Here is a 25,924-nt window from a genome sequence, read left to right on the forward strand (position 1 = left end):
TACTGGCTCCCCCAAATCCCTCTTCTCTATGACTTCCTATCTCCTTCCCTAACATTGGACCTGGCACAGTGAAGGAGCCTAATATCTCTCCCAAAATACCCCGAAGGAGCTAAGAGACCAGATGTGATTTCAGGTACTCTAGTCCCTGTTGGCCTCCTCCCTTTTCTCCCCCAGCTATCCTATTGATCGTGGCCTCTTAGAACTACCGGATATCAGGGCTAAAAGAATCTTGGAAATCATCTAAACTGCCCTATCTACCCCCTCCGATTTTACAGATGAGGAAACTGAGGCCCAAAGAGAAGACCTTTGCCCAATATCACCCAGATAGTTAGAGGAGCTGTGATTTTGAGCCCAGTTCTTATTCCAAGGCCAGGGCTCCTTCCACTAACCATAGTTGCCCCCAAAACAGCCCATTCCCTCAGATTCACTGTCAGGTACCCAGGGTCACCATGGTCAAGGACAGGGATCCATTGGGTCCAATCAGTCCCATCCCACCCAGGGAACCTTGGGCACAGCAAGGGGCAGGACAGGCAAAAAAACCCTTCCCCATTCCCAGCAGGGTGCCCCAAGAAAGTGCCTTCTGCTCCCCAGAGCCAAGCTGACACTGCCCCTTCCCCTCCTGATACTCTCCCACTGGGGAGGATAGAGCTACCACCACCACCCTAGCCAGCCCTCCTCCTCCTCCCCTGCTCAGGGCTGGCCCCTGAGGACTAGGGAGGGGATTGATTTGAGGGACCAGGGGCCACAACTCTGGGGCCTTCCTCCAGCCTCTCCCTCCCATTTCCATTCTTCCTGTCCCCAGGACATTTCCAACTTTGCTCTCTCCAAGTCACTGGTCCCTTTTCTCTAGGCAGATACAATCCCTGGGGATCCAAGCTCTACTTCTCACTGTCCTTGGGGGCCAGCGGGTCATCCCAGCCCTTCCCAGGGAGCTTCCAAACCTAGGCCTAAGGGAGGCGTGTCTTTGAGCCGAGCTGGGGCCCAAGTCAGGCCTAAGTCGGCTTCTCTGTTCCACCCACACTGCCCTTGCTGGCCCCAGCCCCAAGACCAGGCAAGACTGAGGTAGAAGAGTGGTTGTCCCCTGCGTTTGACACAGACCCCTAGAAGAAAGGAGAAGGGGAAGTTCCCGAGGCTTCAGACCCTTGGATCCAAGCCTTAGATGCCACCAGCTGCCATGTCCCCCTCCCCAGCCCTGTCCTTCACCTTCTGCCTCAAGTGCCCTTCCCCCACTCCTCTGGGGCTTCTCCCAGAACAGCCCTCTGCCCCCTGAGCTGGAGGGCTTCAGGGTCCCTTGGGGCCAGCACTGACTGTCGGGGGCCCAGTGAAATAGAGGTTTCCCTGGGCCTTCCTCAAAAATGTCCGAAGGACTGGCTCAGTGAGATCTCCCCATCCCCCCAAACTCAAACTGGGGCAGAAGAGGTCGAGGGACTGAGGTAGGGCTGTGCACAGGGTAGTGTGGGAGCCGGGGGTGGGGGGTGAGAGTATTTTTTCTTAGTGTAATTATAAATTCAGAATTTATCCCGCCTACTCGTTGTGGCAGCGGAGCCTTTGTATAGAGATATAAATAGAGACAGAGTGAGAGATATAAGGACTAAATTTGCTAATGAAATCCTTTTAATCCAAATGCTATTTATCTCCCCAGTCATCACCCAGCCTCAGCCCAGAGCAAGTTGGTATCATAGTTTTCTTCTGCATCTTTTCTTGGCTTGTGACCAAAAAGCAACCCCACCCCATCCCAAGCTCCCTACCCTATACCTGGCCCCATGGCAAATTTGGAGGAATGTGGATGGGGGGGAGGTCCAGGGGGGGGAGGGGGCTTCCCACCCTGACACCAAAGGAGATGAACTACAGGGAAGGCAGCTTCCAGGTAAGACTGGTTGTCTGCCCTCCACGGACAAGGCCCAGCAGGAAAGGAGGGAGACAGCAAGCCCACGCTGAGTGATACCTTTTGAGGGCCCAAGATGGTCCTTTGACCTTTGCAATAAATGCCAGAAAATCCGGCGTCCCCATTTCATATCCATTTCAGCCAGACCTACACCCTTATGGGATGTGGAGGGGGGCATGTTTGCCTGTGCAAAGGCGCAAGACTCTAGGAACAAGGCTACTTGGGGAAGAGGGGATCCCAGTGCCAGGGCAAGCCCATCTTCCAGTCCATGTGGAAAAGCCCCCCTTGTGTACCATTTCTTCATAGCCTGCTTGGGGAGAGGGGCCTGGGCGGTGAGGGGAACAACAGGGCCTGCTCTATCCAGTGTTGTGGGGCCCCCTCCCAGTTTGTACATTTTCCATGTTGGAGTTTTTTGGTTGTTCTGGTTGTTGTTGTAAAACTTCATTTGTTTTCCTGTTTTTATATATCTATTTTTTTTAGAATTGTTTTTATTTATTATTAAAAAAACAAAAAAACAAAACAAAAAAAACTGAACAAAATAATAGCCCCACTCCTCCTCCTCCTGCCTCAGCCCTGGGACTGGGGTGAGGGGGGAGGATGGAGAGGGAGGAAGGCCGAACTGGTTCTAGTCTCAAGCCCCCGTGGGACTCTAGCCCCCAAACTGCCAGCCATGCCCAGCAGGATCCCCAACCCTTCCTTGTCCTCTGGCACCAATCTCTCCCCACCAAAGACCAGAGGCTGTCCGAGGCAGGTCTCTGGGCTGGTGGGGTTGGCATAGGTAACATCCTTCCTCAGCCTCCCCTTTCCTCCTCAGATAGCCATCTCAGGAACTGGGCCAGCCATGCTGGGGAGGGGGAGGAATGCACCCTTCCAGTGAGGTGGGGGGGGGGGGGGGAGGGGGGGCCAGGGCTACAGCCCCATCATCTGACTAACTCTGTAATTATGACGCATGGACATGTAGAGGCGGCTCCATGTCGTGTGAATAAAATACATATGGACACTCTCTGCTGTCGTCCCTCACTCTGTCCATCCACTTGTCTTTGCCACCTTTTCCCCTTAGGACTCCTGGTAGCAGCTGAAGTGGGCTGACCAGAGTGAGAAAATAGTCCCTCGTTTCCCTAGCACTCTGGAATTACAAAGTAGATTCATAAGGATCGTGGAAGCCGGAACTACTTGGAAACTTAATGGTCACCTTGCCCTAAGCATCATAAGGAAACCACGATACAAAAGTAGTATTTTACTGTAGGCCATACACAAGATTCTGACAGGCCTTTTGCCTCCAGATTCATCACTTTTACAAATAACAACTCAGAGCTATGTGAGCTAGCTGAATACAAATATTATCCCCATTTTTAAAAGGGGAAATTGAGACTCAGAGAAAGAAGGGACTTGCTCAGAGTTATATAGCTACCAAGTGTTAGAGCCAGAATTTGAGCACAGTGCTTCAATTCCAGCAGTCTTTCTACTATGGTGCTTTGTCAGCCTTCTTAATATATATAAATATGGTTTATTATTATAATCCTTGCGGTGACAACAAATGAACTACATTCATTCTTGGAGGCTTATCCATATTACAGCTTTGTACCCAACCAAAATTTGACTCTTATAAGGTCTCTACGGGAAAAAAAAAAAAAAAAAGAAAAGAAAAGGCTTTCGTTAGCACACATATCTCTCCCCCACTCTCACCCCTGACCTCAGGCTAATGATACAAAATAAAGGAGGACATCTGTTTTAATCCAATAAAAAGGGAAAAAATTCATAATTGTATTAAATAAATGACTACTATTTTTCCTGTGGGACACCATCCTCCTCAAGGAGCTATCCAGTCCTCCCAACTTAGAGTACTGCCACAGGTAAATACTTGAGGCAAGAAGAACAATTAGGAAGCTGTTGTCATTTGTATAAGAGTTGATAAGAGTCTGAAGTAAGGTAACTGAAGGAGTCAGATAAGAAAGATATTGTGAAAGTAGAAATAGCAAGATTAATAACTAATTAGATATGTGAGATGAGGGAAAATAAAGATTCCAGAAAAGGCTAAGATTGTGAACCTGGAAAAGAGTGATACTTTGGACAGAAACTGGAAAGTTTGGAAGAGAATTTGCAAGGAAAGGTAATGAGCATAGGTCTGGATATGTTGACTTTAAGAGGTCTCTCAGATATCATTTTGAAATATCAAATAGTAATTGGTAAGGCAGAACTGAAGCTCAGAAGAGAGACGAACTATATTCTTAGTTCTCTGTCATCTGCATAGAGATAGTCAAATCCTTGAGAACTGGTAGGTAACAGAGGTTGGCCACCTTTTAATGGAAGCACTACAAATGTCAGCATCAGAAAAGAGAGTGTTGGGAAAACTGGTGGGGCTCCTATGGGATTTCAATTAGGAAATGTATCTCTTAGTTTTAACAAAAATAAAAAGCCCAAAAGAGCCATCATTAGAGGGAAACTCGGGGAATCTCTTGAGTGCCAGGAATGGCCTACCCACAAGTCAACGGTTCATAGACTTTTAAGTAATCTTAAAGGTTGCTATAATTTTATTTATTGTTATTAAAGTTTTAAAACTTTTTTTTTCAAAACATACATAGATAATTTTCAACATTCACCCTTACAAAATCTTGTGTTCCAAATTTTTTCCCATCCTTGCACCCATCCCTTCCCCTTGATTGCATGTAATCCAGTGTTAAACATGTACAATTCTTCTGTACATACATACATACAATTATCATGCTGCACAAGAAAAATCAGATCAAAAAGGAAAAAAATAAGAAAACAAAATGCAAGCAAATAACAAAAAAGATAAAAATACTATGTTGTGATCCACATTCGGCCCCCAGAGCCCTGCCTCTGGGTGCAGATGGCTCTTTCCATCATAAGATCATTGGAACTGGCCTGAAACATCTTCCTATTGAAAAGAGCCACATCCCATCAGAATTGATCATCGTATAATCTTGCTGTTGCTGTGTACAATGTTCCTTTGGTTCCATTCACTTCACTTAGCATCAGTTCATGTAAATTCAGGCTTTTCTGAGATCAGCCTGCTCACCATTTCTTATAGAAAAATTATATTACATTCATAGTATTATAATTTATTCAACCTTTCCCTAACTGATGGGCATCCTCTCAGTTTCCAGTTTCTTGCCACCATGAAAAGAGCTGCTATAAATATTTTTGCACATGTGGGTCTCTTTTTCTTCTTTAAGATCTCTCTGGGATACAGGCCCAGGAGAGAGACTGCTGGATCAAAGGATATGCACAATTTGATAGCCCTTTGAGCATAATTCCAGATTGCTCTCCAGAGTGGTTGGATCAGTTCACAACTCCACCAACAATGCATCAGTGTCCTAGTTTCCCTACATCCCCTTCAACTGTCATTATTTTTTCCTGTCAGCCAATCTGAGAGGTGTGTAGCAGTACCTCAGAGTTGTCTTAATTTGCATTTCTCTGATCAACAGTGATTAATCAGAGCATTTTTTCATATGACTAGAAATACATCTGAAAACTTAATATCCTTTGACCATTTATATTGGAGAATGGCTTGAATTCTTTTGTTTTTTTAATAACTTTTTATTGACAGAACCCATGCCTGGGTAATTTTTTACATTATCCCTTGCACTCACTTCTGTTCCGATTTTTCCCCTCCTTCCCTCCACCCCCTCCCCCAGATGGCAAGCAGTCCTATACATGTTAAATAGGTTACAGTAAATCTTGGATACAATATGTGTGCAGAGCCGAACAGTTCTCTTGTTGCTCAGGGAGAATTGGATTCAGAAGGTAGAAATAACCTAGGAAGAAAAACAAAAATGCAAACAGTTTACGTTCATTTCCCAGTGTTCTTTCTTTGGGTGTACCTGCTTCTGTCCATCCTTGATCAATTGAAACAGAGTTAGATCTTCTCTTTGTCAAAGAAATCCACTTCCATCAGAATACATCCTTATACAGTATCATTGTTGAAGTATATAATGATCTCCTGGTTCTGCTCATTTCACTCAGCATCAGTTCATGTAATTCTCTCCAAGCCTCTCTATGTTCATCCTGCTGGTCATTTCTTACAGAATAATATTCCATAACATTCATATATCACAATTTACCCAAACATTCTCCAATTGATGGGCATCCATTCAGTTTCCAGTTTCTAGCCACTACAAACAGGGCTGCCACAAACATTTTGGCACATACAGGTCCCTTTCCCTTCTTTAGTATCTCTTTGGGGGGTATAAGACCAGTAGTAATACTGCTGGATCAAAGGGTATGCACAGTTTGATAACTTTTGGGGCATAATTCCAGATTGTTCTCCAGAATGGTTGGATTCGTTCACAACTCCACCAACAATGCCTCAGTGTCCCAGTTTTCCCGCATCCCCTCCAACATTCGTCATTATTTTTTCCTGTCATCTTAATGGCTTGAATTCTTATAGATTTAAGTCAATTATATATTTTAGAAATGAAACTTTTATCGGAATCCTTGGATGCAAAAAATTTTTCCCAAGTTATTGCTTCTATTCTAATCTTGTCAATTGCAGTAATTTTAAGTTTAATTCAGCCTGCTTTTTTACAGACAAGTAAATGGAGATTCAAATTCACAGAGCTAGCACCAAAAAATAATGATTAAAATTCAGACTTTCTATTTCTCAACCAATTAATAGGCCTTAGGAAATGGATTGGGCTTATGTCTAATGAGACAGATTTTCAGAGGACTCTGTTTTATAGTAATTTTGCCCTTGGAAAGGTGGATCTGAAATGATTTGTGATTATACAAGTTAGCAAAAAAAAAAAAAAAAAAACCTCCAACAGTGGGCTGAAAGCCTACCCCTGAGTATAAAGGTCTCTCTAGCTTCCCAAAGCTGTTCTATGCCTTGGGCTCCAAACAAAAGGGACACCAAGAAATGTAAAGGCAGAATCAGTCATAGGTGTTAATGAGAAATAAAATTATCCATCAAATTCAGTCTTTAACAGAATAAAAGGACAATTTAAACAATCCAGATTCTCACACAGCTGAAGCAAGGGGAGAAAGACCATCACAATCATTTTTTCTCAACCTTGTTGACCAAAGTGAGAATCCATTTAGTCAAAACTCTTCCCTTGTCCCTGTAGAGTTCACCTGCTTCTCTTGGAGTCTTGAATTTAAAGAAGGTAACTTCAAATGTAACCCCCTAAGACTAACATGCTCCCACCTTGGTTTCACATCTCAAGGAAATACTCCACTCTTCCTCTCTGGAAAAACTTCAAAAACTCCCCCTGTAAGAAGGGAAAAAAAACTTCCCTCTCTAGTTTTGTTCTCCTATTAGCTTCCTCCTTCCCATGCTGGAAAGATATATCAACTACCAGAATTAACTTGGGTCCCTCTCTAGGCAGCCAGTCAACCCTTAGCCTAGAGCAGTGACAGTAGAAGAGAGCCTGGGTTTAGAAGGAAGGGTGTAGAGGGAGAAGTGATGGAATGTGTGTGGGGGGGGAGGGAAAGGGAGGTTGGATATTAATGATATTAACACTGTGCTCAGCACTGGGGACACCAAAGTAGACAGGAAAGGCTCTGTGAAGAAGGTGGTCCTTGAGCTGAATCTTGAAGGAAATCATGGTTTGTTTTAAGAAACGAATAGGAGGAGGGCATTATACTCTAGGCAGGGAGACGGGAAAGTGAGGGATCTGACAAGAACCAAGATCAAGAAATATCCTAAAAAGCCACGGAGGAGAGTCTGAAGAGAGGGCAGTAAAAGGTGTCAAATGCTTGCCCAGAGGGCAAACAGGACCAAGACAGATTTGGCATTAAGGGATTTTTATTAATTTTGCAAAGTGGTGAGACTGGAAGCCAAATTACAGAGGAGTGGAAAAGGAAACACGGGGACGAGGTGAAACCAAGTGTAAACAGCCTTTGCAAAGGCCTTGGCTGAAAAGGGAAAGAGCTGAGATTGTGGTGTTTATCCAACACTTCACGACCCTCTGGACCCCATACTGTCATGGGTTTGGATTTTGGGGGGGGGTAACTTTTTGTTGGGTTTCGTTTTTTGCATTTTTTTAAACTTTTTTTTTTGGCAAAAATACTGAAATAGTTTGTCATTTCCTTCTCCGGGAGATTAAAACAAACCGGTGAAGTGACTTGGCCATACTAGTTAGTAAGTACAGAACCAGATTTTAACTCTCCCCTTCCTGACTCTGATCAGGCCCAGTGCTTTATCCACTGAGCCACCTACCTGCTTCCTTTCTAATATTCTCTAGTTAGGTTTTTTTGAGGATGGAAGAGACTAAGGGCAGAAACTAGTAGATGGGCAAATTGAGGATTAGTGGCAGTGATCCACTGGAGAGAGGGAGGGAATGTCATCCAGGATGCTTATGCAAGATTTGGCCTGGGTGAGTAAGTTTCTTATCAGAAAACTGAAGCAAAGGAGAAAATGACACAATGAAAGCAGCTCGAGATGAGGAATCAGAAGACCCGGAGCCCTAGCTCAGCCACCAGCTTGCACAAAAAGCTACCATCACAGACGGGGTTGAAGGGACCATCTACTTCAAGCTGAGCCCGGGGAGCTAGGTGGGTGGGCCCTGCCAGTTGAGCCGGGTTCTCGGTTGCCTGTGGGTGTGGTGGGGGGCGGGGATGGAAAGGCGGGGACAGGCGGCGTCCCGGAAGCCCGGGCTCACGGGATAGGGGGAACAGCTCGGGTGTCTGGGCCCCGCCGCTTCCCCAGAGCGGGTCACAGTTGGCAGCCATAGGGCGCCTCACGGATGCCCGGGCCGCCCGCCACGGTGGGCACTTAACAAACGCCAAATGACTACGTCCTCCCGCCTGCGTTTTGTCAATGAGGAAACTGGCCCCGGGAGGTAAAGCTTGAAACACCATTAATTTCCAAAAGATCAGGTCAAGGGACGAAGAGTCTTATTGAGGGGCACGTGACAGATGTCACAGGCTCAGAATATTACCAACGACCGAGACCAGCCAAGTCCCGACGTCCCAGGTCGCTTCTCTCCTCCCCTCCCCCCCGGAACTCCAGACAACGGGTGTCCGCGGCCGGGAGACAAGTGCTCCCGCAGCACCGCCCCCACCTCCCCGTCCGTGACCGACCGGCGACTTCCGGCCCGGGAGGCCGGGCCAGATCCGACTGGGGTCAAGCCGCGGGAGGATGTGGCCGCTGAGTGGAGGCCTCAGGCCCCGGGCCGGGGCCCTGCCCTCGGCCTTTTTTCGCGGGGTCTGGGCCCGGGCAGCCGGCAGCGAGGGCCCCTCCTACACCCAGGGCCAGAGCCCGGAGCCGAAAACCCGCGAGTATTTCTACTACATCGACCATCAAGGCCAGGTGAACCGGGGCGGGCGGGGAGTGGGGAGGAGGGGAAGCGGGGGCGGGGGGAGGAGGAGGAGGGGGAGCGAGGCCAGAAGGGAGGGGCCCCAGCGGGGCGGGGCGGTTGTGGGGGAGGGCATTCTGTAGTTAGTCAGGTAATGAGTGTTACAGCCCCTGCAGGCGCGGGGTGGTTCCCGCCCCTGATTCCGTCCGCGTTCATTAAGCACCTGAGAGCTGTGCCCTCAAAGTGCCCTCCGTGGCCTGCACCAGCCTCGCTCAGCACACTGCATAAAGCGGGCGCCCCGCTCGGCAGGGGTGAGGAGGAAAGAGCTCTCGGGGCCTGTCCTCCAGACTGTGCCGGGGCCTGCCCACTGAGATCCCCGGAAAAGAGATCAGCCACGGGGAGCCAAAAGCTAGCGGGGGGGCGGGGGCCGTGCTCCGAGCGGCGCCCGGCTAGCGCCGAGGAAGCGCGTCCTCCGGGACGCCCTGCGCAGGCGCCGCAAAACTGGACCCAGCATCCCCCGGCGGTTGGAGACGGGACTGAGCTGTGTCTGGGAAATGCACTTGTTTGTAATGGTCCCGAGCAGCCGTCTCCCGCACGTAAAGCCCTCCTTTTAACGCCAGTGTTCCCCAATAATGCCGCGTGATTGAGCATCTTGGAACACCACACTCTCTGAAGAGTCACATGGCAGGTGTGAGTAGGCTTCAGACTTCCCAGCGGGATCTGTGTGCAAAAATGATGTAAAGGGAGAACATCCAAGAAAGGGGATAGCGTAGTTGCAAAAACGGGAGACAACAGCAGACAGCACCCATAAAGTCTCAAAAGACGAAGAGGAAGGGCTCCACCACCTGGGATGCCTGCCCCGTGGAGGGTCTCTGGGTGTCCATGCGCATAAAAGAAATGCCCAGAGGAAAAGGTGCAGGTGTGTTGTAATTTGCACAGGGGAAAGAATACCTCTTTACATGATCATAGATCTTGAAATATTCAATGCAATGTGACAGGCACTGGAGGTGCAAAGAGAAAAATACCATCCGACCCCTGTGGGGAATTAGCAGCAGGGCCCAATGGATACACACCAATAGCAGGACATGCACATGTGCGTTCCTGCATGTTCCTGCATGCACGGGGCACACCCTCCAGGATCACCACTACCTGCTCCCTAAGATGGGGGAGTCTGCCTCTCACTCCTCTTTCTCTGTCTCTCTCCTGCCTGTCCTGCAGCTTTTCCTGGATGATGCTAAAGTGAAGAATTTTATCACCTGTTTCAAAGGTACCAACCACCTGCTCCCAGGCCTCTCTGAACCCATCAGGACACTGAGACCCACCTCATCTGTTGGTGAACCCAGGTCTCTTCCCAGGACTCCTGCTCCTTTCCCTGTTCTCTTTTTCTCAGAATGATGAGTAGTGAGCTTCCTGGCTTTCAGCACCAATGAGTGTTGGGTCTGATCTTCTCAGGGTCCCTTCCAGGGGAGATGAATTTCAAGAAACCTGCCTCTCTCATTTTCCCCAGACTCTTATCTGCCTGAAATGGGAGAAGTAATTATATTGGCTGCCTAAGAGCATCCACTCCCTGAGGAGGTGAGGGAAAGACTGACCCTGACAGGATTTAAGGGACCTTGACTTCTTCCTGAGGAGGGAAGCAGGGGTGGTTCAGGTTCACGCTCTGCACACCTGAATTCAGTTAAATCCAAACTCCTCATTTTACAGAGGAGGGAACAGGGTTTCCAACAAGTTCAATGTCTCGCCCAAAATTATACACATTATAGAAGAGGCAGGATTCAAATCCAGATTTCCCCCTTGGGCAGCACAAGGTTCAGTAATAATGATGATCTCTCCCAGTGCCCAGCCAGCCTGACTCTTTCCCCTGCCCTTCCCTTCCCTCACTACCACCTTCCCACTGCCAAGACTCAGCCTTGTGATTTCAGGTGAATTTCTTCCCCACCAGAGCCTTTAGCTTTAACAGACTTAAGATAAGAGGATTGGACTAGATCATCTTCACACTCCAGTATTCTTTGATTTTGTGACTCTCTCTCCCTCTTCCATTTAGGGACTTTCTAACCACTATATCTTCTACCCTGCAGACCGGCAGTTCCTGGTTTTTTTCTTCTCCCGCCTGAGGAAGAACCAAAGTGGTCGCTATGAAGATGCCTTTCCCTTTGTCTCACTTTGTGGCCGTGAACGCAACTTTGTGCGCTGTGACGATCTCCCTGTGGTCTTCACACACCTGCTGGAAGATGGCCCAGGATCCGCACGCCTCTCCTATGGAGGAGGAGGGGAGGCCTTGGCTGTACCCTTCGAACCTGCCCGACTGATGCCCCTCCCTGCCAACGGACGGCTTTATCACCCAGCGCCCAAACTGGCTGGTGGTGTGGGGCTGGTCCGCTCTTCCCTGGCCTTTGAGCTCAGTAGCTGTTTTCAGTATCCACCAGGAGGGGCCACCCTACCCACCCATATCTTGTGGCAAGGCCAGAAATACCCTCTAACCATGGACCTTGCATCCCTCTTTCCTAAATCCTGTGGGCCCTGAAGCATTGTACCCCCTTCTTCACCTGCTGTCCTCCTATGCCTCAGGGATGTAGAAGGTGGAGGTCCAAACAGATAGTAACATTCAGGGACATGACCCGCCTAAGACCTCGAGGTTGCTGGTACTGAGAAGGACAGTGGGAAGGAGAGCCTTAGCAAAGATGGGTCCTGGAGCTAAACCTTCCTAACAAGGATTAAGAGAAAGTCCTTCCTGTGATTGCTTATTGCCTTTTGGTGACTGAGGTTGGTATGGCCCATTGATCAAGGGAAGGAGAGCAGGATAGAGTGGAAGGGTTAGAACCAGGGTGTTCTCCCATCAGTGGGGATTCTGGAATGGCCTTGGGGAGCTGTGGGATAGAAGGACAAAGAGTCCTGTTGCACTGTGCCAAGAGGACTGAGTGACAAGGCCTTAAAGGAAAGAGCCTTCATCCCCTCCTGTCCCTGTGTAAACACCTTGGGTCTCTGCCACTTGTTCCTGAGGAGGGAAGCAGGGGTGGTTCAGGTTCACGCTCTGCACACCTGAATTCAGTTAAATTCAAAAAACATTGTGACTGCTACATGCTAGGCCCTGTTCTGAGCGCTAAAGATACAAACATTAAAAAGAACAGTTTACTCTCGTGGAGCTTAAAATCAACATTAAGTCTCTCCTGATTGCCCTAATTACTTTTTGCCCTTCCTCCTTTCCCAAAACACTGATTGCTGTGCCATGCATTTTGCCAGGTGGTAGGGATACAAAGACAAGACTGAAATATAAAAATACAAAATAGAAAATAGTTTTGGAAGGGATGCTTGTGTGAGTAGAAGGAAGAAATTGTATCCAAGAGATGTGGAGCTTAAAATGACAAAATTTGACAGCCAATTGGGTATATAGATTAAGGTTGCACACCTTGGGAATGGGAAGAATGGTAGTGTCAAAACCAGAAGTGAAGAAGAGAGACTTGGTCTGGAAACACTGACCAGGGTAATGCGTTTATGTGATACTTAAACCCATGGACAAAAAGCAGCAACAATACAGTACTTGGCAGTTTTGCATATATCCTCTCAGTTGATGTGATGAGGTCACCAAGTGAGAGTTTTAAGAGAAAAGAGAAGACCCAGGACAGTTATGTGGAGCACCTCACAGGGCTTTGCTGGGAATGATGGTCCTCCAGCACAGGAGATGGGGTTGGTGAGAAAACCGGGACAGGGCAGTGTTCCCGAAACTCAGAAGACAAATATCCATGAAGAAGAGAGAACAGTACTCGATCAAACATTTGGGTTTGACTCTGATTTAAGAGACTCTTGGTAACTTTGGAGAGAGCAATTTCAGTTGTGTGATGGAGTCAGAGCGATATTACAGAGGGTTTAGAAGAGAGGAAACTGAGGATCCAAGTGATGGAATTTCCAGAGTCCAGTTAAGAAAAGGGAGAAGAATGCAGCATTGATGGTGGCACCTAAGGAGGAATTTTTGAGAATAGGGCCTTGGGTATATTTATAAATAAGAAGGTAGTGGGAGTGATTAAAGGTGGTAGTGGGAAACAATTTTCTGAGGAAAACAAAAAGGAATGAGATCAAGGGTACCTGGTGAAGTATTGGTCTTAGTATGAAAAGGACCCCGCTCTTCATTGGAGACTGAGCAAGAAACATTGGCAGGTGATGCCAGATGGTTGTGAGAAAAGGGTGCTGGGGCAAATGACTTTTTGGAAAGGTGGTGTAAATTATAAGATGAAAACCTGAGCTAAGGGGATGGAGGAAGGATATAGTATGGGAAATGAGAAAGGAAAATAGAGGTTTAGAATCATGAAAAGTGGGATAGTGAATTAGGGAGGAGTAACATATATGAGCCCAGTTGAAGTTAAATTACAAAGTGTCTATGATAGAAGTAATCCACAGTTAAAGTTTGTCAGTATGAGAAAGCCAGTGAAGATGAGATGTGAGAGTGGAAGATTATATAACTAAGCCCAGAGCTGCTCTAGCAGAGCCTCATCCCACTTTGTGCATACCAATATGATTTCCAAAGCACCTTTTAGGATTATGAGTTCTATCAGAAAGTACACATGCATCCAGAGCTCTGTACACTTTTTTATCAGCAAAATGAGAACAAAAGCTCTTATTCGGCATTTTCATCACAATCAATAGCCCCGGAAGGAAGGAGTGCAAATATTAGTTGCTTCAGTATTTCAAAAGTCTTTTAATAAGAGATTATTTTGGGGAGAAAACTCTGGCTATTGGAATATTCAGACGTTAGAGTCAGTGATCTAGTTGGGTCCTCCTTTAATCAGTAGAGATTGCATTAGTTGCCACATCTTAGTAAATGTTTCTTCCTGAATTGCTAAAACCAAAAAAATTCTCCCCTCAGGAGTCAACCATCTTATGAAGAACTTTCACCACTAGACTGGTGCTCAAAGAGCAGGCACATAATTTATCACCAGAACTGTACTTAAGAGTATTGTCTAGCTTAATAAGACTTTGCAGAATTTGTATACCTCTGATAGTCTGAGAATCTGGTCCCCTTGCCATGAGGAGTCATAGGAAGAGGGCTTTAGTAGAAGTATGAAACAATTTTTCTCATTTGTAAAATGAGGAAACAGATTTCAGAGAAAAGTAACTTACAGCCTTATGAATAGTAAGGGCACCTGACTCCCAAGTCCATTGTTCTTTTCACCATACCAAAATGCCTCTTAAAGCACTAATTTATATAACACTTTATAGTTTACAAAGCACTAGTTTAGTGGAAAAATCCCTAGAAACAGAGGTAGGACTCCATACAAAAGCACAAGAAGATGGTGCAATGTGTTTTGTTTTTTTTTTCTCAATCCAGCAAACAATGCCTTCTGTGGGCAAAGACTTAAGTGCTAGGGATACAAAAATGAAAAATACTCCATGGCTCTTGCAATCAACTGGTATATGATATTAGCAATAAAACACTGCAAGAAGAAACAAATTCCATTTAAAATAACTGCTGGGAGGCTACCTATCAAGACACATAAAGATATATGAATACGATTACAAAGCACTATTTGTAGAAACAAAAGATTGACCTAAATAATTGGAGGGGGAAAAGTCAGCTAATTTATGGGAAGACATAATAAAAATGACAATGATATATAAATCAATGCCATCAATTAGGCTACCAAAGGATGCTTTATAGAGCTGGGGGCAGGGAGGGGGGGAATCACAAAATTCAGGTGGAAAAATTAAAAAGGAAATGAAGAAAAGTAGGAAGGAAGCTAGGTATACCAGATCCTAAACTATAGTATAGAACAGTAATCCTCAAAATGATTTGATTTTGATAGATTAATCAGTGAAATAAATTCACAACAATGAGAAGCAAATGCAATTCATAGAGTTTCATACACCTAAGAATCCTATTACTGAGCCAAGCGTTCACTTGCAAAAAAAACAAAAAAATACAACCACAACAAAGGACAAAAAAGGTATGTGACTTAGACCAAAAAAAAGGAAGCATATATTAATGGAACAAGGACCTATCAACAGGAAATGAACTAACCAAACAAGAATTAGAAAGAATGAGAGAATATTAAGTTTTTGCACAGCCATTTCATCTAAAATTTAAAAGGAAGCAGATAACTGGATGGGGGGAGAGATCTTTTTCTAATAAAGTTTTTTTTTCCCCCTGAGGCAATTGGGGTTAAGTGACTTGCCCAGGATCACACCACTAGGAAGTGTTAAGTGTCCCAGGTCACATTTGAACTCAGGTCCCTCCTGACTTCAGGGTTGGTGCTGTATCCATTGTGCCACCTAGCTGCCCCTGTAGTTCTCATTTCAAAGAGAGAACTGATTCATAATTATAAGAAAAAGAGCCATCTGACAATTGATATATGGTCAAAAGATAATAGTTTGAAGACATTGTTTTAAAAAGAAGACTAATTAGTGATCTGGAAACATTCAAATTAAAGGAACTCTGAATTTCCACCTTAACCTATCCAATTAGCAAAGTTGCCAAAAAAGATTGGGGAAAATGCCAAGCCTCAGAGGGCCTGCAGAAAAGAGACTTTTATGCTTAGTTGGTAAAACTGTAAAATGATTTAACTATACTAGAAAGCAATTTGGAACTATGCTTGAAAAGTCACTAAATTACATATTCTTTGACCCCAAAATATCATACTAGATCCAACACCCCAAAGAGATCAAAGAAAGAAGAAAAAGACCTCTATCTTCAACAAATTGAGCAGCTCTTTTTATAGTGGCAACTGGAAACTAAAGAGGGTACCCATCAATTAAGAAATGAATTAATAAATTGAAACATATGAGTGTGATGGAATTGCACCATAAACAATTATGAAAGGAATAGTTTCAATGAAACATAGGAAGACTTGTATGAGCTGATGCAGAAGGAAGTGAGCAGATGGAAATGGTTAACACAATAACCAAAATAAAACAACTTTAAAAGATTTAAGACCTCTGATGGATGCAATGACTAGCCATTATTGCAAAGCTTGCTGCCAACCTCCTGATGGAGAGATTATGGACTTAGGATACAGAATGAGACAATTTTTAAAATATATTCAATGTGGGAATTTATTTTTCTTAACTGCATAGTCATCACAAGGGTTTTTTTGTTTTTTCCAATGGGAGGAAGAAGTGGAAAGATACATTTTTGTTAAAAGGAAAAAATTAAATCTTATTTTAAAAACCTACTGGTTCAGTGGAAAGAATGCTGGGTGTGAAATCAGAAGATCTGGTTTCAAATCCTGGCTCTGCTGTATTATATCTTTGACATTGGACAAATTATTCAACCTCTTTGGATCTCAGTTTCCAATCTTTAAAAAAGAAAGTTAGACTTAATAATCTCCAAGGTCTCTTTCAGTTCTAGATTTATGTTCCTGTGACCTGGATTCTAGTTTTCAGTTCTGTCAGTAGCTGTATGACCCTGAGGGAAGTGACTTGCCATCTCTGAGTCTCGCTTTCCTTATCTTTAAAATGTGAAAAATAAATTCTTCTATTTACCATACAGAACATATGGTATGTTCTACATACCATACCTGTTGTGGGAAAGGTACTTTGAAAACATAAAATCGCTATTTTTCACAACAATCTTTGAAGAAGGCAGTGTATGCACCATGTGCACATCTGTATCCTTATTTTTTTCCCCTCTACACAACTGCAAATGCATGTATCCAAATATCTGTGTTTCACGGGGCTTTCTGTAGCTGTGTGAGTGTTTTTCTTTATATCTTCAATCTTAGAATCTGCAGATCTAGGGAGGTAGCCTCTGACTGTTTCCTCTCTTCTCCCTCTAAATATTTTGTCAGCTTTGGCCGGGGGGTTTATAGAGGAGGAAGGAGACCCCGAATATGAAAGACGGAATTCCGGACCCGGAATCAGTCCCTTTCCCTTAGATATTCATTTCTCCCCAGCACTCAGTTCGGCATTACACTCTTGGAGGTTGTCTCGCTCCCGGTAACTGTGGGCCGCGATGAGAGCGCTCTCCGTGGTGCTGAGGGCCCTTCGGTCACGTCACTGTTCGGCCTGAGATGCAAGACTTGCACAGCCGCCGTGGGGAAAGCTTACTTCTGACACGGATCTCCCAGCTCCCGACCCGGTCTCCCTGCCGATCGGCCCCAGGCTGGCTGGGACCGCGGCTCCCATTTCTAAGGAAGTCGCCGTAGCGGTGGCCGTGCGCGCCTTCTCATCTGTGGCCGCGGAGAGAGCTCTTCCTCAGAGACTCGCACACTCCCCACCCTCCCCCCCAGCATCTGCGGGCACCGGGTCACGTGCCTGGAGAAGGGCTCCCTGGTGGGGAGACGGAAGGGGAACAGGCCAAGATCTCCCCTCGTGGCTCCCCTCGCCCCAGAGGGGCGTGGAAAGAGTTAAGGAGAGAGGGCTCCCTACCCCCACCCCCTGTGGCCCTGACATCACGAGGCGGCCTCGCGATTGGCCCGGCGAGCCCATGACGCGCTCCACGGGGGGCTCAAGACTTGAAAAGACTAGGTCTGAGGTGGGGAGAAGAGGAAGCCTGAGGCGAGGCTAAGAAGGGGGAGGGGCGGACGCGTCTGGGAAGGCGCACTACCTTCCCGCTACCCGCGCGCGCTCGGAACGTTGGGCGCCCTCCCCTCGGTAGCACTTCACACGCACGCCGCGCGCAGACACGCGCAACGGCTCGGGCCTTCGGGCGCGTGGCCCGACCCGCTCTCTGGATCCGGCTGCGTCCGGTCGGCCGGGCCCGCGTCCTCCCTCTGGTGTCCCGTCCAGCCCCGTCTGCTCCGGTTCTGCCCAGCCCGCCCGCCCGGGGCCGAGGCGCCGCGGGGCCATGGCGGGAGCCGCTCGCCGGGGGACCCCACAGGTGAGGGCCGAGGGTCGGCGGGGCACCCACGGGGGGCTGGGGAGGGAGAGGGGTCAGCATTCTCCAGGCCCCTTCCCTCTCCGCCAGGACCGCCGGGCTCCGGGGCAGCGCCCAGGAAGACCAGCCCAAGGTCAGGGCCGGCAGCCCGGGATTCGCGCCCCCCCACCCCACCTCTGGGAGCCACTCGAGCTCTTCGCCTGGCCCTAGTTCCTGGGCGGCTGCCCCGTTGCCCATCCCCCTACAGCCCCCCAACTCCCGCCGCGCCGTCCCCCCTAATCTGCCCCCTCGTCCTCCGACTACCCTCCCCCTGCCCCTGATCACGACACTGACCGGCCGGGCAGCCATCTCTCCCGCTCTCCCCTGCAGCCCGGCTCCCACTCCTCCTTTCCACTTTGGGCCGCTTTTCGCTAGCCGAGGCGTCCTTAATAAAGCTAAACGTGGCAGGACGGGGTGACTGGCCCCAAAATCAGGCTGAGGGAGCATCGGGCCAAAGCAGCTCCCGCTTCCCCCCGGACCCCTGCTTGTAGTCCAAGCCCTAGCAGCCTTCGCTACCCTTTCCCAGCACGGTGGGTGGCGCACAGGAGGTTCTCGAGAAATGTTGAATGAATGAATGAATGAGTAGTCAGTGGGAGCGGGCTTCACGGGCTCGGTCTGGGGCGCTTCCTCATCCCCCGGCCTGCAGGATGGTCAGGCTTTGGTCCCCAGGGATTATCTCGGGAGTCCAGGAGGTGTCCCGACGCACCGGACCGCTGCTTTACATACGCCCAGGTGGCTTTTAGGGAACGCGTGACAGAGAGGTGGGGCTCTTGGCTGCTGCCCCCTTTTGTGTCTCCTTCAGGAACTGAGAGCTGGGAGACTCCCAGAGGCCATTTACTCCCAACTTGTGCTGAACAAGAATTCCCTCTACCTCGTAGCCAATAAATGGTCATTTAACCTTTACTCGAACACTTCCCCAGAGGGGGAATCCAGTATGTCCCCAGGAAGTACAGTCTCCTTTTGGAAAAGCTCGGCTTGTTTGGTTTTCAATATACAAAGCCTACATTTTCCTCTTTGCAATTTGTATTGTGCTCGGTTGGAGCCTAAAGAGCCGAACAGAACAAGTCTCTTCCCTCCATTCCAGGGACCATCCAAAAGTTTGGATTTGTCAGAGATTCTAGACTAGCAAACTGAGGGGGCAGGGACTCAAGGTGTTTCTTGGAAAAGGGGTAGTAAATTACCCCCAAGATTCTAGGGGCTAATTAAATATGGTTGGTTCAGAAAAGGTGGGAGAAGTCAAGAGTGCCAGAGGTTGGTTTCTTTCAGATGCTAAAGCTCTCCCGGGACATGTCAGTGACGGGGTCTGGATTTACAGGAATGGCTAGTGCTAGGCAAATAGCCTCCTGCGAAGCAGGTTGTCGCCAGACAGCTGGCAGGCACCTGTTCCCCTGAGTTCTACGGTAATTGAAATTTGCTGTGCCATTGAAAGCTCTCATCCAGAAGCCCATGGGCAAATCTGAAGACCCGTATTCAGATCACCATATAAAAGCCCTTGACTCCAAGGACAATCCTGGTGTACAGCCTTTCTTTTTGTCAGACCTTCCAAGGTTGACCAGAAATTGCATTTTATTTGATAATTTAGGATTTAATTTAGAGCTGAAAGGGTTTATTTCAGTCCCACATGGGGAAACTAAAGCCCTGAGAGAAGTGAACTACCTAGTCATACTAAGTACCTACCCATTACAAGTGAGACCAGGACTCAGCTGCCTCTCTGTAGTGCCCAGAGGCTGCTCCTTCTTCTGCTCAGGTTATGGTCTATGGAGAACTATTATTTTTAGGGGACCAGGAAAAGGGTTTGGAAGGTCAAGAAGAAGAATCAAGGGCAGATTAGTGAAAGTTAGAAGGATTTGTGTGATGCATATGAAGTTGGAGAAAAGGAGAATCGTGGTTATAACGATCCCTCAGGAAGCCAAGGGAGAATAGACATGTTCATTTGTGTCAGTCAAAAATTCCTTTAGAGCAGAAATCAGTAGGACTGCACTGGGCTCTTCCAGCGATTCCAGACACATAAATAACCTATGCTGGAAACCATAACCACCCATATGATCATATAACTCTCTTGCTAGACCTTGCCAGCTAATATTCCTGTTGGTGAGACAGGACCAGCAGGAGCCGTAATCGATGCTAAATGCTCAAATTGTGTGGGATACTCTATAAAATGCAACCTGCGACTCAGGAGTGATCAATAGATGCATCATGAGGCCAGAACCCCCTGAACCCTGCAGGGTTGTTTCCCCTACTGTATTTTTTCTCATTACTTTGTGTGGTTCATAACTCCAAACTGTGCTGTACTTTCTGATTTAGCCAGAAAGGTCCCTTGTACAGAAATAATGTCAACAAAGCAGATGACATTATGAGGCTCCTGACTGTTTCTGAGCTTGCAATTTCAGACGTCAGGATTAATGGATTCTCTGCCAGAGAAAGAAGTCAGAGTGACAGCCCCAGAGACTGACATCCATCCACAGGCCCAGAAGGTTTCGACCTAACAGCTATATAGTCCCTTAAACTTTTCATTGTGGAGGGAGTGACCTCCTTGGGACTGCCTATCTGGCAGAGAAGAGAGTATTAACATAGAGGACAAAAACTCAGGCTGCAAAAAGCACTCACCATACATGTATCTATTCCCCATAACCTTGTCTGGCTCACCCTTGGAAAGTCATCCAGTCTGCAGGGTGCTAATGATCAGCATCTCTGCCCAAATTCATCCTCCCCTCCTTCCATCTTCATTCATTGCCTTATTCTGAGCTGCACTGAGCTGTGAGATGCTTTCTGATGAGTAATAGATTAAGACTAAATAAAATTGTTCTCCTGCTTTAACCCGAAAGCCTGAAACTGTGTGATAGGCCAGGGCTTTGATGCAACTTCATGCCAGCTGCTCAAGGAGTGAACCAAAATGGAATGAATGGCCAGATATTACTGGACCCCTCCTCATGTGAGAGAATATTGGGTGAAGGCAATTCACCGGCAGATAGTCTGTTACTGTATTTATCTGTACAAGTCAGCTGCCTCCTTTTACAGGAGAGAGAAGAGAGGACCAGGTAATCATCATTCTTGTGAGATTTCACATGTTAATTTACCCCATAAGTTTACAGAACAAGAGTAAAAAAAAAATATGCATTTATTGAAGAAAAGAGAGAATGAAATGAGAGGCAAGACACTTTGTGAAAAGGACTCAAAACATTCATATATTTTTTTAAAAAACCACTTTGCCAGGGGCTTAAAGGTTTTATCTTGTACCAGTCAGTATTACCAATACTTTTCCCAAGATAATCCTTTAAAAATGTCTAGGATTATTGGGTTTCATTTGTCTCCTACTGATAGTGATTCTTGATTTTCAAGCATTTTAGAAGTTAGTACGTTTTTCTTTGGCATCATTGGCATTTCATTTGAAATGTACATTTCTTTAAATACTTTATTTTTCAGCATAAATATTGTGCATTTTCTTTATTTAGATTTAAAACATTTGTTTTATTTAGCCTCTTTTTCTTTTATTTTGTATACTCAATATACCATTTGTTTCCAGCGTGCATATTTTTGTATATAATAAATTTATTTTAAGCTGAAAAAAAAAAAGAGATTGCACATATCAGCAGACAGTCCCTCAGACTATAATGTACACACCTTTAGCCGCACAGCACTCCATCTCTACTTTCTTTCCCAGACCTCTGGACTGAGACCCTACCATGAGAGCTGCCTGCCCTTCTTCCCCCTACCAAATTCTCACAAACTTTTCAGGAACTCCCCCGTGGGCCTTTTGCTAAGCTGGCTCATGGTTTGAGCCTAAGTCCCTATTTTCTCCAGAGTTCTATTTCTGGAGTTGAGTAGTTGTCACCAAGGAGACAGGGAAGCCACATAAGTTTCCCAATATGGCGTCTCTTAATATAATACATGCTTCCACTCAAGAATAATTTTTCTATAAAAAATTAAACTTGTGAAATAGTTCAATGCAAGAAGTATTTTCTAATCTACTATAAAGTGATTTGCAATTTAAAGTAAGTTAAAGAAATACAAATATCTAGCCACAGTTTAGTACCCTTTTAACTAATGTTTATTTCTAGTCATCAGTTAACTATCTCTTAGTTTGAATAGTGCTCATCATAAAAATTTTCTTGGCTTTCCTAGAGATTTTCTAAAGTTCGGAGGCCCCTAACCCTTGTTGTTATTCAGTTGTTGGCCATACTGTCTATGGGGTTTTCTTGACAAAAACACTGCAGTGGTCAGTCCACCATCTCCTTCTCCAAGTTATTAAGGCAGAAGTTAAGTGACTTGCCTAGGACCACACAGCAAGTATTTGAGGGTAGGTTTGAACTCTGGTCTTCCTGACTCAGGTCTAGCCCTCTATTCACTGAACCACCTGGCTGCCTCCTAGGCAGAAGGAGGTGAAGTATCTTGTAGGAGATCACAAAGTTAAATGTTTGAAGGTAGATCTGAATTCCAGGCCTCTAACCAATCCTAACCTGTGTTAAAAGCTGATAGAGTTTTACTACAATTTTTTACTTACAACACAGCGGAGTTTTGTTTTTATTTTGTGAAGAAATAGAAAGTGTTTCCCCCACAGGATCTATTTGTGGAAAAACTTTTTGCATGAATCCATCCACTAGCCACAGCCAATAAACCAGCATGAGCCAGGGATAGATCTGACTAGTTTGTTCACTCTGAGGGTAACACACTCTACCGGCAGTTGTATAGAAATGTGTGTCATTCACAATTCAGTTAGTAATATTTACATGTGAAAAAACAAAAAGATGGCTGCAGATAGATGATTATTTTTTGTGTATGCTCATGAAGAAGAAAGTACATCACTAGCTATCAAAGAAAGGATATGTCTTTATTAGTAGAGTGAATTGTACTAAATTAAAAGGAACTAACCACACATCCACCATCAGGCAGGGTACAGGGAAGGAACATTTCTTGAATTGTTGAAGCCTTCCTTCTGTAGTAGTTCATTGTAACCAATTAGGAGAGTAAAAAGGACAATGAAGGAAAGCAACTGCTGCAACTGCTTCTGCAGTTTGACAGCAAAATGTTGAATACAAAACAAAATGGAATCAATTCTATCTTCTTATTTGCCCTTACCTTGAGCTTTAGGGAGCCACTCTCAAGGCTTTGGCTCCCTTCTTTCTGTCAGATAATATGGGTAATAAGAGAGCAGATCCTGCCATGGAAACCAACTATTGAGGACTTCCTCTAGAGGAGACCAAAATTGTTAAGAGTGAAGGGGCAACAATGTTTGTCCTGAGCTGCCGGGATAAAATCAGAAGTTCATAACAAGGGCTTGTGAAAACGTATTTGTCATTTTAAAAGACTGCACAGAGAAGAATAGAAGAAAGACCAGAAAGAATCACAGATAGGCAAGAGAATTTTGAAGTTTCATGTTGAATTTATTCTCAACTTAGAAAGAAAAGCAAATTGTACATGAGAGACTCCTAGTTTCATGTACAATCTTTTTCTGTTCTAGCATGTATAAGGAAATGTGCTTTTACTCGATATTTGTTAAGATTAGAATAATATCAACAAAAAGAATTTAAAAAGTGAGGGAAAAGACAAGTCTGTGTGCATGGTGCCCTCAGCCCTGAAAGGAAGGGCTGTGAAACATTCTCCCTGAATCTTTCTGTGGAAGGACCAGTAAGACAAGAAGAAAAGCATCAGGTGGAAATGACAAAGTTTGGACAAAGAGTATGTCTGTAGAACGAGAGATGTCAATTCAAGAACTCTGTGGCCAAAAGTCCCACTGAAAAAGTCATCACACACACAAGCGTGCACCCACGAGTGCGCACGTGCACACACACACACACACACACACACACACACACACACCCTACACTCCCTTGTGGGTCAGCCCTTGCCCAGGGGAGCAGAGGGGATTTTGAGAGCTGAGGACAGCTGGTTTGCAGCTGTAGCCCGGGCCCATCAGAAAGATTATCCTGAAGGTGCCCAGTTGGAGTCTAATGCTGTTCTAATCCCTTCTGTAGGGGATGATTCTAGAGCAGGTGCAGACTTCATCAGTGAGGATCCCAGAGGGAGAGGAGGCAGCCGCTTCAGTCCCAACCACCCCTGTCCTGGTCTTGGGAGGGAGACAGATCTGGAGCATCAAGTGGGATGCATCCACTCTCCTACTTGAAAGGGAAAAGATGGGGGCAGTGCCTGGTCCAGGGCAGCCCAAGTGGTAGGACAGCTGGCCGGGCTCCTGTTTCACTATGGAAGACCGGACTGAGCCTAAAGCTGGGTTCAGTACCATGCTATGCATCTCTATCACATTTGAATCTTAGTTATCCAATAGATAGAAGACTAGAAGTTGGAGTCAGGAAGATTTGAGTTCGAATTCTGCCTTAGATACTGGCTAACTATATGATGCTGGGCAAGTCACTTTCTCTCTCAGCCATAATTTTCTCGAATGCGGGTAATAATAACATCTTCCACAATACAGTTATTGTGAAATCAACTGAGATACATGTCAAGTGCTTTAAAACCTTAAACTATTTTAGGAATTTCAGTTATCAAGATATGTTAGTAAATGTTCAACAATCAGCTCAAAAACTGGAGGGTTTTTTAGTGGTATTGACTTTTATTTAAGCAAAGAACATTTTATCATTAAAACAGCTAAACTATTAACATTTGCTAAGCATCTAACATAGGTTAAATATGTGCAATCTTTTAAAATATCTCCATATTTCTTATGCTGTACAAGAAAAATCAGATCAAAAAAGAAAAAAAAAACAAGAAAAAAAAGCCCCCCCCCCAAAAAAAAAAGGTGAAAATACTATGTTTCAATACCCATTTAGACTCCATATCTCTCTTTCTGGATGTGGATAGCATTTTTCATCCTAAATCTATTGGAATTGCCTCCAATCATTGAATTGTTGAGAAGAGCCAAGTCTATCATAGTTGATCATCACATAATCTTGTTACTGTGTACAACTTTCTCTTGGTTCAGCAAATCAGCCTGCTTATCATTTCTATAGAATAATATTATTCCATTACATTCATATACCAAAATGGAGATTTTTTAAAATACAGGACATACTTTTAAGTTTAATCTGTATCATTAACATTTTCCCCATCACTTAAGTTTGTACAGAGTGATAAATCAAGGCTGATTTGTAGCATTTGGTAGCATTAAATGCTACCACTGAAAATGTAACCATTAGGAGGCTGTAGGTTTGGGCTCCAGCACGGTCCTGGCTTATTACTGCTTTTGTTTTGGTTTAGGTGGCCCCAGTCTATGATCCTTATGTTCTCTCCATGCTTTTCAACCACGCAGACCCTGCTCTTCACAGCTGCCCTCACTTCACAACAGAAGTGTTTCTGTTCTGGACAGAAACTCTGAAGATCTCCTTCTCCCAGATAGATTCTTCTGGGAAGTCAAACTAGGCCATCTTTTGCCTCATTTCTTACCCTAGGGTTTAATCATTGAATGAGTGTTGTCTCAAACAAACTGAGACCCAGGAAGGACCTGAGCTTAAAAAGACATCCCCTCTGCTCCCCTGAGCAATGGCTGACCCACAAGGGAGTGCAGTGTGTGTGTGTGTGTGTGTGTGTGTGATAACTTTTTCAGTGGGAATTTTGGCCACAGAGTTCTTGAATTGACATCTCTCGTTCTACAGACATACTCTTTGTCCATACTTTGTCATTTCCACCTGATGCTTTTCTTCCTGTCTCATTGGTCCTTCCACAGAAAGATTCAGGGAGAATGTTTCACAGCCCTTCCTTTCAGGGCTGAGGGCACCATGCACACAGACTTGTCTTTTCCCTCACTTTTTAAATTCTTTTTGTTGCTATTGCTATTCTAATGTTGTTCATTCTAATCCAAGGCCATGACCATCTGTCCTGACCTGTGTCTTGCCACTGAACTCCAAATGACTCTAGAGGAGAGAGTGAGGCTAATGATCTGGATGGCTCTAGCTCTCTTAAATCCAACTCATTTGCAAGTCAAGACAT

At 45.6% G+C, this 25,924-nt stretch overlaps 2 protein-coding genes across 2 annotated transcripts in view; both read left to right on the plus strand.

Moving 5' to 3' along the window:
• Nucleotides 1–8,466: 8,466 nt before the first annotated feature.
• C1H8orf82 (chromosome 1 C8orf82 homolog) lies at nt 8,467–15,104 on the plus strand. Its single transcript, XM_031947351.1, has 3 exons — nt 8,467–9,158; nt 10,363–10,411; nt 11,223–15,104. Exons 1-3 carry the CDS (start codon nt 8,988–8,990, stop codon nt 11,666–11,668), a joined length of 666 nt encoding a protein of 221 aa, XP_031803211.1. The 5' UTR covers nt 8,467–8,987; the 3' UTR covers nt 11,669–15,104.
• A 2,066-nt stretch (nt 15,105–17,170) lies between these two features.
• LRRC24 (leucine rich repeat containing 24) overlaps nt 17,171–25,924 on the plus strand; it is a 31,992-nt gene continuing 23,238 nt past the window's right edge. Inside the window, exon 1 of the mRNA XM_031947352.1 lies at nt 17,171–17,950. The gene's annotated coding sequence lies outside the window, so the exon portion shown is untranslated. The remainder of the gene's footprint in view (nt 17,951–25,924) is intronic.

This window comes from Sarcophilus harrisii, chromosome 1 (genome assembly GCF_902635505.1).
Source record: "Sarcophilus harrisii chromosome 1, mSarHar1.11, whole genome shotgun sequence".
NCBI classification, from domain to species: domain Eukaryota; kingdom Metazoa; phylum Chordata; class Mammalia; order Dasyuromorphia; family Dasyuridae; genus Sarcophilus; species Sarcophilus harrisii.